Source organism: Heterocephalus glaber, unplaced genomic scaffold, assembly GCF_053883595.1.
Source record: "Heterocephalus glaber isolate CG9 unplaced genomic scaffold, H.glaber_assembly_v1.0 deba00001773, whole genome shotgun sequence".
Classification (NCBI taxonomy): domain Eukaryota; kingdom Metazoa; phylum Chordata; class Mammalia; order Rodentia; family Bathyergidae; genus Heterocephalus; species Heterocephalus glaber.
In genome coordinates, this window is record NW_028258463.1 from 11,438,370 (window position 1) to 11,450,238 (window position 11,869).

An 11,869-nucleotide genomic window follows, 5' to 3' on the forward strand; every position below is an offset into this window, starting at 1 on the left:
CACTCCAGAGGCTGAGACAGAAGGATCTCTGGACACTCAAGGGCAGCCTGGGCTACACAGTGAGACCCTGTCTCAAAAACAAAAAACAAAACCAGCGGGAAATGAAATATTTAATAAATGATGAGTGGGGGCTGGGGATTTAGCTCAGTGGTACCACGCCTGCCTCGAAAGCACAAGGTCCTGAGTTCGATCCCTGGTACCAAAAAAAAAAAAAAACCAAAAAAAAACCAAGGAATGGGTGGATCCAAAGAGCCAAGTACATCATGGTGAGTTGAATCTTCTATTTCACTTCTCAGCCACTTTGCATTCCAGATTGGATGCAAATTTAAACATCACAAACACAGTGACTGGGGCAGGGGTTGTAGCACAGTGACAGAGTGGGAGCTCCCACACGCAGGGGTCCCTGCTTCAGTCCCCATCTCTGCCTAGAAAAAAGGACCATGAAAGAAGGAAGCGCAAAGGCACTGGATGAAAGCAGGAGTGTTTACTCTCGTGATCTTGGAGTGGGGAAGGTCTAAGCACGGTGTGGAAACCAGAAGCCAGAAAGGAAACCACTGAATTTTACTCCTTGAAAATTAAAAATTGCTGGACAAGGGCCGGGGATTTGGCTCAGTGGTTTCGCCACCTGCTGTGCAAGTGCAAGGACCCGAGTTCGATCCCGGTACAAAAAAAAAAAACAAATAAAAATTCCTGGATAATCTAAAACACTGTAAACACAATATTCAAAAGAGAAATGTGGAAAATGTTTGTAGTTCATAAAGTAGAAAGCAGGGCCAGACATGGTGGGACACGCCTGTAACCCCAGCATTTGGGAGGCTGAGGCAGGAGGATCCACTTTGAGCTGGAGGCCAGCCTGGGCTACACAGTGAGTTAATGGCCAGGCTAGACCTCATAGGGAGACCCTTTCTCAAAAAAAATGAAAGAAAAAGAAAGGAAAATATCCTCAAATTCTTTGTGGTGAAAATTGCACAACTCAATGCTATACTGAAAACTAATTATATACTTTGGGTAAATTGTATATTATGTGAATTATATTTCAATAAAGCTATGTAAAGGAAATTAATGGGAATTTATTTCTATAAACATAATTATGAAGGATATTTAACAATAAACCTTATATAGTCAGTTGTTCTTTCAGATCCCAGGATCCAACCAACTATGGATTGAAAAATAATTTTTTTATTGCATCTGTGTTTTGAGGCATGGTGCCACACAGCTGTAATCCCAGCAACTAGGAGGCTGAGGCATGAGGATTGCTGTTAGTTTGAGGCCAGCCTGGGCTACATAATGAGTTCAAGGTCAGCCTGAACTGCATAGTGAGACCCTGTCTCAAAAAAAAAAATTGCACCTGTGCTGAACATGTAGACTTTCCCCCCTTTTCATTATTCCCTAAATAATGCACGATAATAAGTTTACCTGGTGTTTCTACTGCAGTAGGAGAAGGTGGGTGGTGGCGATCACTGGGCAATATTATCTCCCCTAAAAACCCCAACCAGCAATTCCTCCCCATTTTGCTCCAACTCACTCAGTTCTGGGCAACTGCTACTGCACCTGTTCCTATAGATTGTCTTTTTCAAGATACTTTACATAAATGAATTCTCCCAACCCATTGGTATCTTGCGGCTACTTTCACTTAGCACGAAGTTCTAAAAATTCACCCTGTTGTAGCATTTGTCAGCACTTCATTCCTTTTCATGTCCAACTAATATTCCATTGCTTGGGTATACCATATTTATTTCTCCATTTCTCAGTTGATGAACATGCATGTTGTTACCACTGTGGGTCTCATGCATCAAGCCACTGTGAGCATCTGTGCACAAACTTGTGCATGGACACCTGCCTTCGTTTCTCTCGGTTTCTCCATCTACAAGTGGAGTGCGGGGTCCCTTGGTCATTCTGTTTAACCTTTCAAGAGAGTGCCAAGGTAGTTTCCAAAATGATTATACCATTGAGACTTCTCCCAGGCAGTGTATGAGGGTCTCACTTTCTCCACACCTTTGTCAACACTTACCTTTGTTATTATAATTGTGTGGCTTCCTCTCTCTCTTTGTGTTTTGGTACTGGAAAATCCAACCCAGGGGCTTATGCATGCTAAGCATGTACTCTGCCACAGAGCTATCTATGCCTACCAACCTATATGCTACTTTTCTTTTTAAGGTACTGGGGATAGAACCAGGGATGCTCTAGTACTGAGCTACATATCCAACCCTTTTGTTTTATGTACATATATATATATATATAAAATGTTTAAATTTTTATATTAAAAATTATAAAAATTAATATATTTTATATATATACATTTTTGGTATCAGGGATCGAATTTGGGACCTTGCACTTTCTTTTTTTTTCTTATGGTACCGGGGATCGAACTTGGGTCCTTGTGCTTGCACAGCAGGCAGTGAAACCATTGAGCTAAATCCCTGGCAGGGACCTTGCACTTTTGAGGAAGGTGGCGGAACCACTGAGCTAAATCCTCAGCTTTTATATGTTATTTTGAAACAAGGTCTTACTAGATTGCCCAGGCTGGCCTTAAACATGGAATCCTCCTGCCTCAGCCTCATGAGTAGTGGGTATTACAGGCAGCTTTAATTTTTTTTTTTTTTTTTAGTACCAGGGATCGAACTCAGGTCCTTGCACTTTTGAGGCAGGCATCAGAACCACTGAGCTAAATCCCCAGCCCTTTAATGTATTTTTTTATTGCTGAAAATTTCCATTATGTAACTCCAGCTTTGCTGATGACAATACTACAGCAAAGAGCTGCTGCCGCCTTATGATAGTGCGTAATAGCTGGGGTTACGGAACTAAGACTGTGGCCTTTTCATGTCTCTTAACACTGGCAACTGTCTTCAGAGTGGTTGGCATTAATTCTTCCGCATCTCCAGTAATGTTAGAGGGAGCTGTTTTGGATGCCTGCACCGCTACTGTGGAGCATATACTGGAGGGACAAAAGCAAAAACAAAAGGCACTTCCCTGGTATTTTAACCGGCATCACCAATTATTGGGAAAGCTGAAGATTTACCCTATATTTGCCTATTGTAGTTCCTCTTTTATGAATTATGTATGGATCCTTTGCTCACTTGTCTATTGCATTCTTAATCTTTTTCTCAAAAATTTCCAATTTTCACGAATGGTTTGGCAAGGTACGATATTTTCCATGTGTGCAAAAATGTTTACATTTTTAGGAAGTCAACTCTACTTTTCTTGGTGACTTATGTTGCTTAGAGAATCACCTCCACTCTCCGAAGTGACTTCTCTATAGTTTTAAACGGATGTTGTCCCTGCTGCGGGATCGGTGCGATCCGTGGAAGTAGATCAATTTCCCTGGGTACTGCTAGGGATTTAGCTCAGTGGTTCTGCCGCCTGCCTCGAAAGTGCAAGGATCCCCGGTACCAAAAGGAAAAAAAAAAAAAAAAAAAAGGACTTATCCTCCTTCCGCCGCGATCTTCCAGCGCGAGGCGCCCTCTAGGGGAGCTGGGTGGACTCACACTTAGGCCTGGCGTCTTCCCCTTCTTCCTGCCCAGCGGCCACTGACAACTGTCACAAAAGCCTAGATGAGTAGCGGGCTTCTGGGGTGGCAGGGAGTCTACTGACCGCCACTGAACAGCTGCATGCTGTTACGGTTTAGATCTGAAACGTCCCAAAGCCTCCGGTGTTTGGAAGGGACTGGATCCGGGGTGCTGTAGGCACAGCTGACTTGCTCTCGGGAGGTGTGACCAGGCTTAGAGGTGCCTCCCTTCTCCCTCCTTCCGGGCTGCCATGGTCTGAGCACCTTCTCCTCCGCTGGCTCCTCGGCCCTGCTGTCCTGCCCTGGAGCAGCTGCCCATGGGCTGAAAACGTGTGCCAAATAAACCCCTCTTCCTTGAAGTTGGGGGCGTTGGTTATTGTGTCCCAGTGAGGAGAGGGGCCAAGACAGATGTCCCAGCCACTCGACTTCAAGCCTATCTTTGACATCATCAATCCTGTGGCTTTCAGCAAGTTTCTCAACTCTTCAGAGCCTTGTTTCTCATTTACAAAATGAGAATATCACAAAGCCCTGTGCGTGACACAGGGTAGTGTGAAGGAAGGTGAGTTCTTACATGAAACACAGTGAGCCTTACCTGGCACAAGAAAACGCCCCGTGTGATGTAAGTATAAAGTATGTGATAGTTACTGCATGCAGTATTTGAGGGGTCCTGAATAACCAACAACGTACCCCGAGCAATGGATTCAACATGTTTACTGAGAATTTATTGTGTGTAGTTCACTCTTCCAGATCTGAGGGAATGGCTAGTGAATTGCCAACATGGTTTTTGTTCTAGAGGAGAGAATTTAGCCATACACATGGTGAATGAGTAAGATCGTTTCAGGTGATGTAAGTTTTTCAGGTTGGCTGTGCCCCTCCCATTCAAAAGGTGTTCAACACGTCCTGATTGGAAATGGAGTCTTTGTGGTCGATCAAGTTAGTGAGTTCATCAGGGTCCACTATGACTGGTATCATCACGAGAAGGGGCAATCTGGATACAGAGGAAGATTCATGCGGAAGGAAGATGAAGTGAAGAGACACACTGTCATTTCCAAGCCAAGGGACACCTGAAGCTGCCAGGAGCTGGGAGTTGGGTCTCCAGCAAATTCTTCCTTAGAGCCTCCAGAGGGGCGTGGTCCTTGGACAGCTTGGCTTAGACTTCTGGCCTCTGGAAATGGGAGACAATAACTCTCTCCTGAGCAAGGCCTCCCAGAATGATGGTAACTACTAGTCTGAGGGCTGATTTCTTAATGCTGAGCATTAAGCAGATAGATAGCTTATCTTGTCAGCCATTTATTTCCTAACATTAATCAAAATTTGCAATTATGTTGTGAGTGTACTTTGGTGTCTTTCCAGTATTATGCCCCACCACACTGGAGACCTTGAGAATTCTGTTTACCTTTTATTTCCCAGAGCTGAGCCACAGGTAGCTATTGAGGATCACAAATGTGGCACCACCACACAGATACTGGAGACCTCTGCAGTAGGTTCCAGTCTCCTGCCCAGTGTATGACACCGGGTTGAAGAAAGACTCAGACAGAATTAAAGAAAAAAGTGGGGAACCAGGACAGCCAGTGCTATTTATTGATAACATCATGATCAGATTGCGGTAAAGGGGCTACATGAGGGGATGTCCAGTTGCTATAGACATGTTACTGATGCAGGCAAGGTTTGTAAAGGAAAAGACAAAGCATTCTTGAATGAGGAACGGAACAGACAAAATATAGGCCTGTAGTTAGCAAATAACCTCGTCCTTCTAGTTAAGGTTTTAATTGTGGGAAGGGAATTTGGGTTAGAGTCACTCTGACCTTGGCACGTAGGTTTTGGCTAGACTTGCTTCTCAAAACAAGCCCATTGTGGAGTTAGGTCTTCACAGACTGCACTTACAGCCTGCTTTGGGCATAATCAAGGCCCCACACAGAGAAATGAGGTTAAGTGTAAAAACATACACCAGGGGGCTGGAGATTTAGCTCAGTGGTTTTGTCGCCTGCTGCGCAAGCGCAAGGACCCTAGTGCGATCCCTGGTACCAAAAAGAAAAAAATACACCAGGTGTTGAAGACTTGATATAAAAAATTTTTAGAGACAGGGTCTCACTATGTAGTCTAGGCTTCTGGCCATGAACTCACTGTATAGCCCAAGTTGGCTTCAAACTTTTGGTGATCCTCCTGCCTCAGCCTCCCGAGTGCTGGGATTACAGGCATGGGACACTACACCCAGCTCTGGTATTTCTTATACAGATCACATGTTAATAGTACAGTCATCTCTAAGCATCCCTGGGAGATTAGTACTACCCAATACAATGAAGATGCTATGTAAATAGTTGTTATAATGTATCATTTAGGGAAAAACGACAATTAAAGTCTGGACATGTGCACTTTGTGTGTGTGTTTTGCATTGGCTGTTGTTTGGATCCTGTGGATCCCAAACCTACACATAAGGCTGACTGGATAAATTGGACTTAAATGATTAAAATTAAGTTCATCTTCTCTCATTTCCTTTTTAAAATGTGATTACTAGAACACTTTGACGTATATCGGAGCCTGGCACCCTACGGCATCCTAGCCCGTTTAATGGAGTGGAAAAGCCAATGTTAAGAGACGCACCGCGTGCCCTGGAGAGCGAAGAGACGTGGTTTCAGACTTCCTTCCCTGAGGAAACGGACTCAGTTTTGGTTCTGGTCCAGACTGGGGCATCAACCTGCCCATCAGGCTGTTGGTCTCTGAGGCCTGGGCGTTCATCGTCAGGGGCGGGGAAACGGGCACAAGAGAACCTATCTGTGTGGCTCCAGCTTTAGCCCACAGCGGCGGCCGAGGGGGCGTATACCGACTCCGAACTCGGCTCCGGCTCCGACCGTCTGCTTCCTCCCGCTACGTCACTAGGGCGCGACGGGGTCGTCCTGCGGGCGGCAACGGTGAGGGTCTCTGCTGAAGGAGCGTTCTAGGCCAACGGAGGGTCCAATCGTCCCTGGGTATCTCGGCAGCTCTTTCCTCGGTAACCCTCAGCCCTCAGCGACCTCTCTTTCCCTTCGCCGCTTCCGGAACCCCGGAGCCCGGGAGACGAGAGTCCCGCCCCGGCGCAGGTCGAGCCCCAGCGCGCTTGCGCGGACTACGCGCACCTCCCCGCGAGTCCCGGCGACGACCTGTGACGCAACTTCCGGCGTGAGCGGCGAAAGCCGGGAGGGCGAGCAGGTTAGCGAGCAGGCTGCAGGCGGTGGGCGGGCGCCGGCACGGAGGGAGCGAGCGAGCGAGCGGCCAGAGAGCCAGCGAGGGCGGCCGGGTCCCGAGGGCAGCGGAGACTCCTCAGGTCCCTCCGGCCCCCTCCCCGGAGCCCGCAGCGCCTCTGGTCTCCAGTGGAGCGGACACGGCCCGGCCCGGCCATGGCCTCGCTGCTGAAGGTGGATCAGGAAGTGAAGCTCAAGGTAGCGGTACTGGTCCTGCCTCCCTCGCCCCTCGCCCCTCACCTCGAGCCCCGGGACGCCCCGCGGCGTCTTTGTCTCCCTGGGGACACCAGCTCGGCGTCTTCTCGCGATTCGACCCAGTCCCGCACCTCGGGTTGGGCATTGCGGGCCCGGATGAGCGATGGAGGCTTTCTGCCTTCGCCTGGGGTCGCAGAGCCGGGCCGGCCGGGGCCCGTGGACACGTGCTCGGCTCCCAGCCGCCAGCCGGTGACGGCTGCAATCCCAGCCCCGCGCCGTCCCCGCCCCAGCCGCTGCCCGACCCACTCTCGGGTGTCGGCGGGTCCAGCATCACGTCGCGTCTGGCGGGAGTTGGGCGTTTGTGAGCTCACGCCCCTCCATAGCTCTCTTTTGTCTGCTTAGCAAATTCAAATAGCTCCAGACACCGGGAGGGAGGGAGGAAGGAAAGGAGGGGAGAGGGGAGAGGAGAGAGAGGAGCTGACTCCTCTCCACAATGGAGAAATGGATCCTCAAAAAAAGAAAGTATTTGCAGTCTGGGGGCCTCTTAGTTTCTCATTATAACTTCAAGGTGAGGGAAAGACAGCTAGGTTTGGGATTCCTTGTCCTGGCCTGGCCTCAGCTGCCAAATAATGAATTGCTCTTACTGAACCTCTGTCCTTGTTACTTCAGGTTGATTCTTTCAGGGAGCGAATCACAAGTGAGGTGAGTGAAATAGAAAAATGAACGTGCCTGATGGGAGTTTCCCAAAGAGGAGATATTTGTAGAGAGACCTTCCCACGGTTACTAATTGAGGTGTGTTTCCCCTATCCAGGCAGAAGATTTGGTGGCAAATTTTTTCCCAAAGAAATTGTTAGAACTTGATAGTTTTTTGAAGGTGAGAGATACTTTTCTTTCCTTAAATTAGCTATTTTTGGCCCTAGTCTTTCTGAGAAATGGGACAAACTGTTGATTCTGTTCTGTTTTGTGTTTCCTACCCTTTCAATGAAACACTTCTCTGTTTAACTTGAAAAGACTGATGTTATGTTTGGGTGTCTCTTTCAGGAACCAATCCTGAATATCCATGACCTAACTCAGATCCACTCGGACATGAATCTCCCAGTCCCGGACCCCATTCTCCTCACCAACAGCCACGACGGACTGGATGGCGTAAGTGTCCTGGAGTCATCGTTGCCTTCTTGAGCAATAGGTCCTCAGTCCTCTGTTTCCTTGGAAGTTTAAAGGAAGTGGGGTTTATATGTGGGAACTAAGACCCGGAGAGTTATAGACGAGATGACTCCAGTGTATTTTTCTGTTTGTTTTGGGGGGGTTTTTTTTGGTACCAGGGATCAAACTCAGGTCCTTCCGCTTGCTTGTGAGGCAGACAGCGGAACCACTGAGCTAAATCCCCGGCCCTGATGCCAGTGTATTTATTCCTTTTAACTCCTGTGTCCGTCCATGACACGAGGAGAATATGTTAATGCTGCTTTCAGTGGCAGAGAGTGAGTTTCAAATAAGACTGTGCTCCCTGCAGCTTCCCCCATGTTCCCCGCCTTTTCCCTGGGCTCTGAACAAGACTTTTCTTTGGGCCAGGGATTTGACTCAGTGGTTCCACCGCCTGTCTTGCAAGTGCAAGGACCTGAGTTTGATCCCTGGTACCAAAAAAAAATAAAAAGACTTTTCTTCCCCCTTGAGTTGTTCTGGCTTGAGAAGTCCTAGCTGTGTGTCTGTGCTCTTTATCTTTGCTTTGGCTCCACAGCATCTCCTCTTTGTCAGTCACGTGTCCACAGGCTCTTATCACAGGTGTGGAACTGGAATGTCCTCTGTCTGCATCACTGTCTCATTGATCAGCCTTGTGCATCCGGAGAGCAGGAGCACCTTTTTTTTTTTTTTTTTTTTTTAAACCGAGAATCCAACTCGGGTCCTTGCACTTGCGCAGCAGCCGGTGAAACCACTGAGCTAAATCCCCGGTCCACGGAGCACTCTTGATAAATACACCTTTGTATCCTCAGTCCCTGGTTTTGTTCCCGCTATGAAGCACGTGCTAATGACATGTTTGTTGATTGGATATTGTATTAATGTGTAGAACTAGCAGATTGTACATATTCCTGTAATTTTTCTTAACCTGCCTTGATTGCTTTTTCCTGTTTTTTGGAGTATCTTTTTCTCTCTTTGATTGCTTTAAATGTATCATATTTCTTGCAAGTTTGGGGTTCTCAACGCAGTGCGAGTTGCTTTCTGGCAAGAGCTGTTTTTTAAAGCTGTTTGGGAAATTGTACAGAAGTCGATAAGGCAACCCACGGGGTCAAGGAAGGGAAGACACTGGCTGAAGGCTTGTGCTTGGCCCGTGGGTGTGGAGGGCAGGCTAATTCCTGCCTCTTTGTATCTGTAGCCCACTTACAAGAAGCGAAAGTTGGATGAATGTGAAGAGGCCTTGCAAGGTAAGAAGCGCCTGACTCCCTGAGCCTCCTTGCTGGCAGCAGCCCTGAGGAGTAGGGCAGATCTGGTGTTCTCCAGGCATTTCCTAACGTCGGGGTCCACAAGTCTTTCGCACGTGGTTCTTATTTAGCCCTCTAACCTGAGAGTGCCAAGAACACAGTGTCTGACGTGGCATGGGTCGCCAAGGGAGCGACTGGAGGTGGAGACTGCACAGCGCATGTTCTTCCTGGAAGTCCCACTTCTGTGTTATTTTTTTTCCCTTTTAATGTTACTTGTTGCAGTTGGGCATGGTGGCGCACGCCTGTCGTCCCAGCATTGTGGGAGGCAGAGGCAGGAGGATCACAAGTTCAAGCCCTGCCTGAGTAATTCAGTGACAGAGAGACCTTGTCTCAGAATAAGAAAATAACCCAGCACTTGGGAGGCTGAGGCGGGAGAATTGCCTTGAGTTCAAGGCCAGCCTGGACTGCATAGCAAGACCCTTTCTCAAGAAATAAATAAATTTTTAAAATGAATAAAAAATTTTAAAAAGGTTAGGGATGTGGCTCAGTGTGAAAGCTGCCCTGGGTTCAATCCCCAATACCACAAAATAAAGATTGTTCTGCATTCTTAAAACTCTTGGCATAGCTCAGCTGTTCGTCTTTTGCTTCACTCATCTGTTGATTCTGGTAGTGGTGTCGTGGTAGGGTTGAGGTGCAGAAAAGAAGTTGCAGCAGCTTGTGGGTCTGGGGAAGGAGAGAAAGATCGAAGACAGTGTGACCTTCTGTCCACCCTAACTGCTTGGCCCTCGCCTCCCTGCCAGGAACAAAGGTGTTCGTGATGCCCAACGGGATGCTGAAGAGCAACCAGCAGCTCGTGGACATCATCGAGAAAGTGAAGCCCGAGATCCGGCTGCTGATCGAGAAGTGTAACACGGTGCGCGGGGCTGGTGACACCGCAACTGAGACGCCTGGCGAGGGCTGGAGGCGCGGGGCTGGGGCCGGGGCCCAGTGTCCTGGTTTGGCTTTTGTGGCCCTGGCGTGTGACCCAGCAGCGTAAATCGTGGCTCTAAAGCACAGAAAAGGCCGAGGCCCTCATATGTACACGTCCGGTCTCTCACCGTTCAGGTCAAGATGTGGGTGCAGCTCCTGATTCCCAGGATAGAAGATGGAAACAACTTTGGGGTGTCCATTCAGGTAGCGTGCTTGCCTTGCCCGGCGGAGAGAAGGCTGCGGGAGGGCTCCGTCTCCCCGGCCCTGTCTGCCCTGTCCTTTCCTGTAGGGCTGCTGTGGAGTGAAGTGGAAGTGGCTTTCCTAATACAGGGCATTGAACCCAGGGCCTTTGCACTGAGCGACACCCCCAGTTCCTTTCTTAAATTTTGAGATGAGTTTCTTTTAAATTGCCCAGGCTGAGCAGGAACTTATAATACTCCTGCCTCAGGCTCCCAGTGCGTGCCACTGTGCCCAGCTTTGAAGGGGCTTTTGACGCACTGTTTTTCCCCAGGAGGAGACAGTTGCAGAACTAAGAACTGTTGAGAGTGAAGCTGCGTCTTACCTGGACCAGATCTCCAGGTGCGGCTGCATGGGCTTGGCCCGGATGGGGGCGGGGGAGGCGCTGGCTGGGGCCCCGAAGCTTCCCTCTGTCCTCTCTCTTTCCAGATACTATATTACCAGAGCCAAGTTGGTTTCTAAAATAGCTAAGTATCCCCATGTGGTAAGTTGGTGCTGTGGCGGAGGGCGGCCTTGCTGGGCACGCGCGGCCTGCCTGGGCAGACTGGGGACGAGCCCTGTGCTGCGCCCCACAGGAGGACTATCGCCGCACCGTGACAGAGATCGACGAGAAGGAGTACATCAGCCTCCGGCTCATCATCTCGGAGCTGCGGAACCAATACGTGAGTCGCCCAGCCCTGGCCCCCAGTGCGGGCTTCTCTTGGTCCTCTGTGCTCTGAGAGACTGGGCTGGCGGCAAAATGGCTAGAACTCCGGAGGCTGAGACAGGAGGGTGGGGAGTTTAAGGCCAGCCTGGGCAGCACAGTGAGACGCTTAGCTCCACAAAGTCCCCTAGTTCCATGTGAGACGCTGCCTTGTCCAAGCTCCTGCTTCGGGTTGTCTCTGAGCTGGCTGCAGAGGATCCTCTATCGTCTGCACAAAATGGGCTCCAGGGCTTAGTGAGTCCACTGGGGTGGCCTCGGGCCCGGCTCAGGTGAGTGTGGTGGTGGCCTGACAGAGCTCGACTCCCAGTGTCCCTCCTCGCAGGTCACTCTACACGACATGATCCTGAAAAACATTGAGAAGATCAAACGGCCCCGGAGCAGCAACGCGGAGACGCTGTACTGAAGCTGGGCGGGGCCGGGGCTCTGTGAGTCTGGCCCGAGACCCAGACAGAGACCGAGACCCAGGTCACCCTGGTTTGTTACCTAACTGTCTCTCCGTGGGAGCCTGGCTGGAAGTCGTAACCACACCTCTGTTTTTAGTTAGTCTAATGAAACTCTCATCTAGTCCTGTGACGTGTTTACCTCTTTTTTCAGGCCTCAGGAACTCTTCTGTCTCCCTCCCTAGCCC

The 11,869-nt window shown here is 49.2% G+C and overlaps 1 protein-coding gene and 1 long non-coding RNA gene across 4 annotated transcripts; one reads left to right on the forward strand and one right to left on the reverse strand.

Moving 5' to 3' along the window:
• Nucleotides 1-4,201: 4,201 nt before the first annotated feature.
• Nucleotides 4,202-6,296, reverse strand: LOC147821067 (uncharacterized). Its single transcript, XR_015447712.1, has 2 exons — nucleotides 6,107-6,296; nucleotides 4,202-4,670 (listed from the first exon to the last, which is right to left on the reverse strand). It is a non-coding gene; the product is annotated as an uncharacterized LOC147821067 (long non-coding RNA).
• Nucleotides 6,297-6,550: 254 nt separating this feature from the next.
• Nucleotides 6,551-11,814, forward strand: Psme3 (proteasome activator subunit 3). Of its 3 annotated transcripts, none has more exons than XM_021240262.2 (11): nucleotides 6,551-6,691; nucleotides 7,588-7,620; nucleotides 7,730-7,792; nucleotides 7,960-8,064; nucleotides 9,287-9,335; nucleotides 10,133-10,245; nucleotides 10,437-10,505; nucleotides 10,813-10,880; nucleotides 10,968-11,022; nucleotides 11,114-11,200; nucleotides 11,564-11,814. In XM_021240262.2, exons 4-11 carry the CDS (start codon nucleotides 8,005-8,007, stop codon nucleotides 11,642-11,644), a joined length of 582 nt encoding a protein of 193 aa, XP_021095921.1. In that variant the 5' UTR covers nucleotides 6,551-6,691; nucleotides 7,588-7,620; nucleotides 7,730-7,792; nucleotides 7,960-8,004; the 3' UTR covers nucleotides 11,645-11,814. The 3 variants fall into 3 exon arrangements, with proteins under 3 accessions (XP_021095921.1, XP_004859360.1, XP_004859359.1); XM_004859303.4 differs by having other exon boundaries at nucleotides 6,647-6,921; XM_004859302.4 differs by lacking the exon at nucleotides 6,551-6,691 and adding an exon at nucleotides 7,359-7,486.
• Nucleotides 11,815-11,869: the final 55 nt, after the last annotated feature.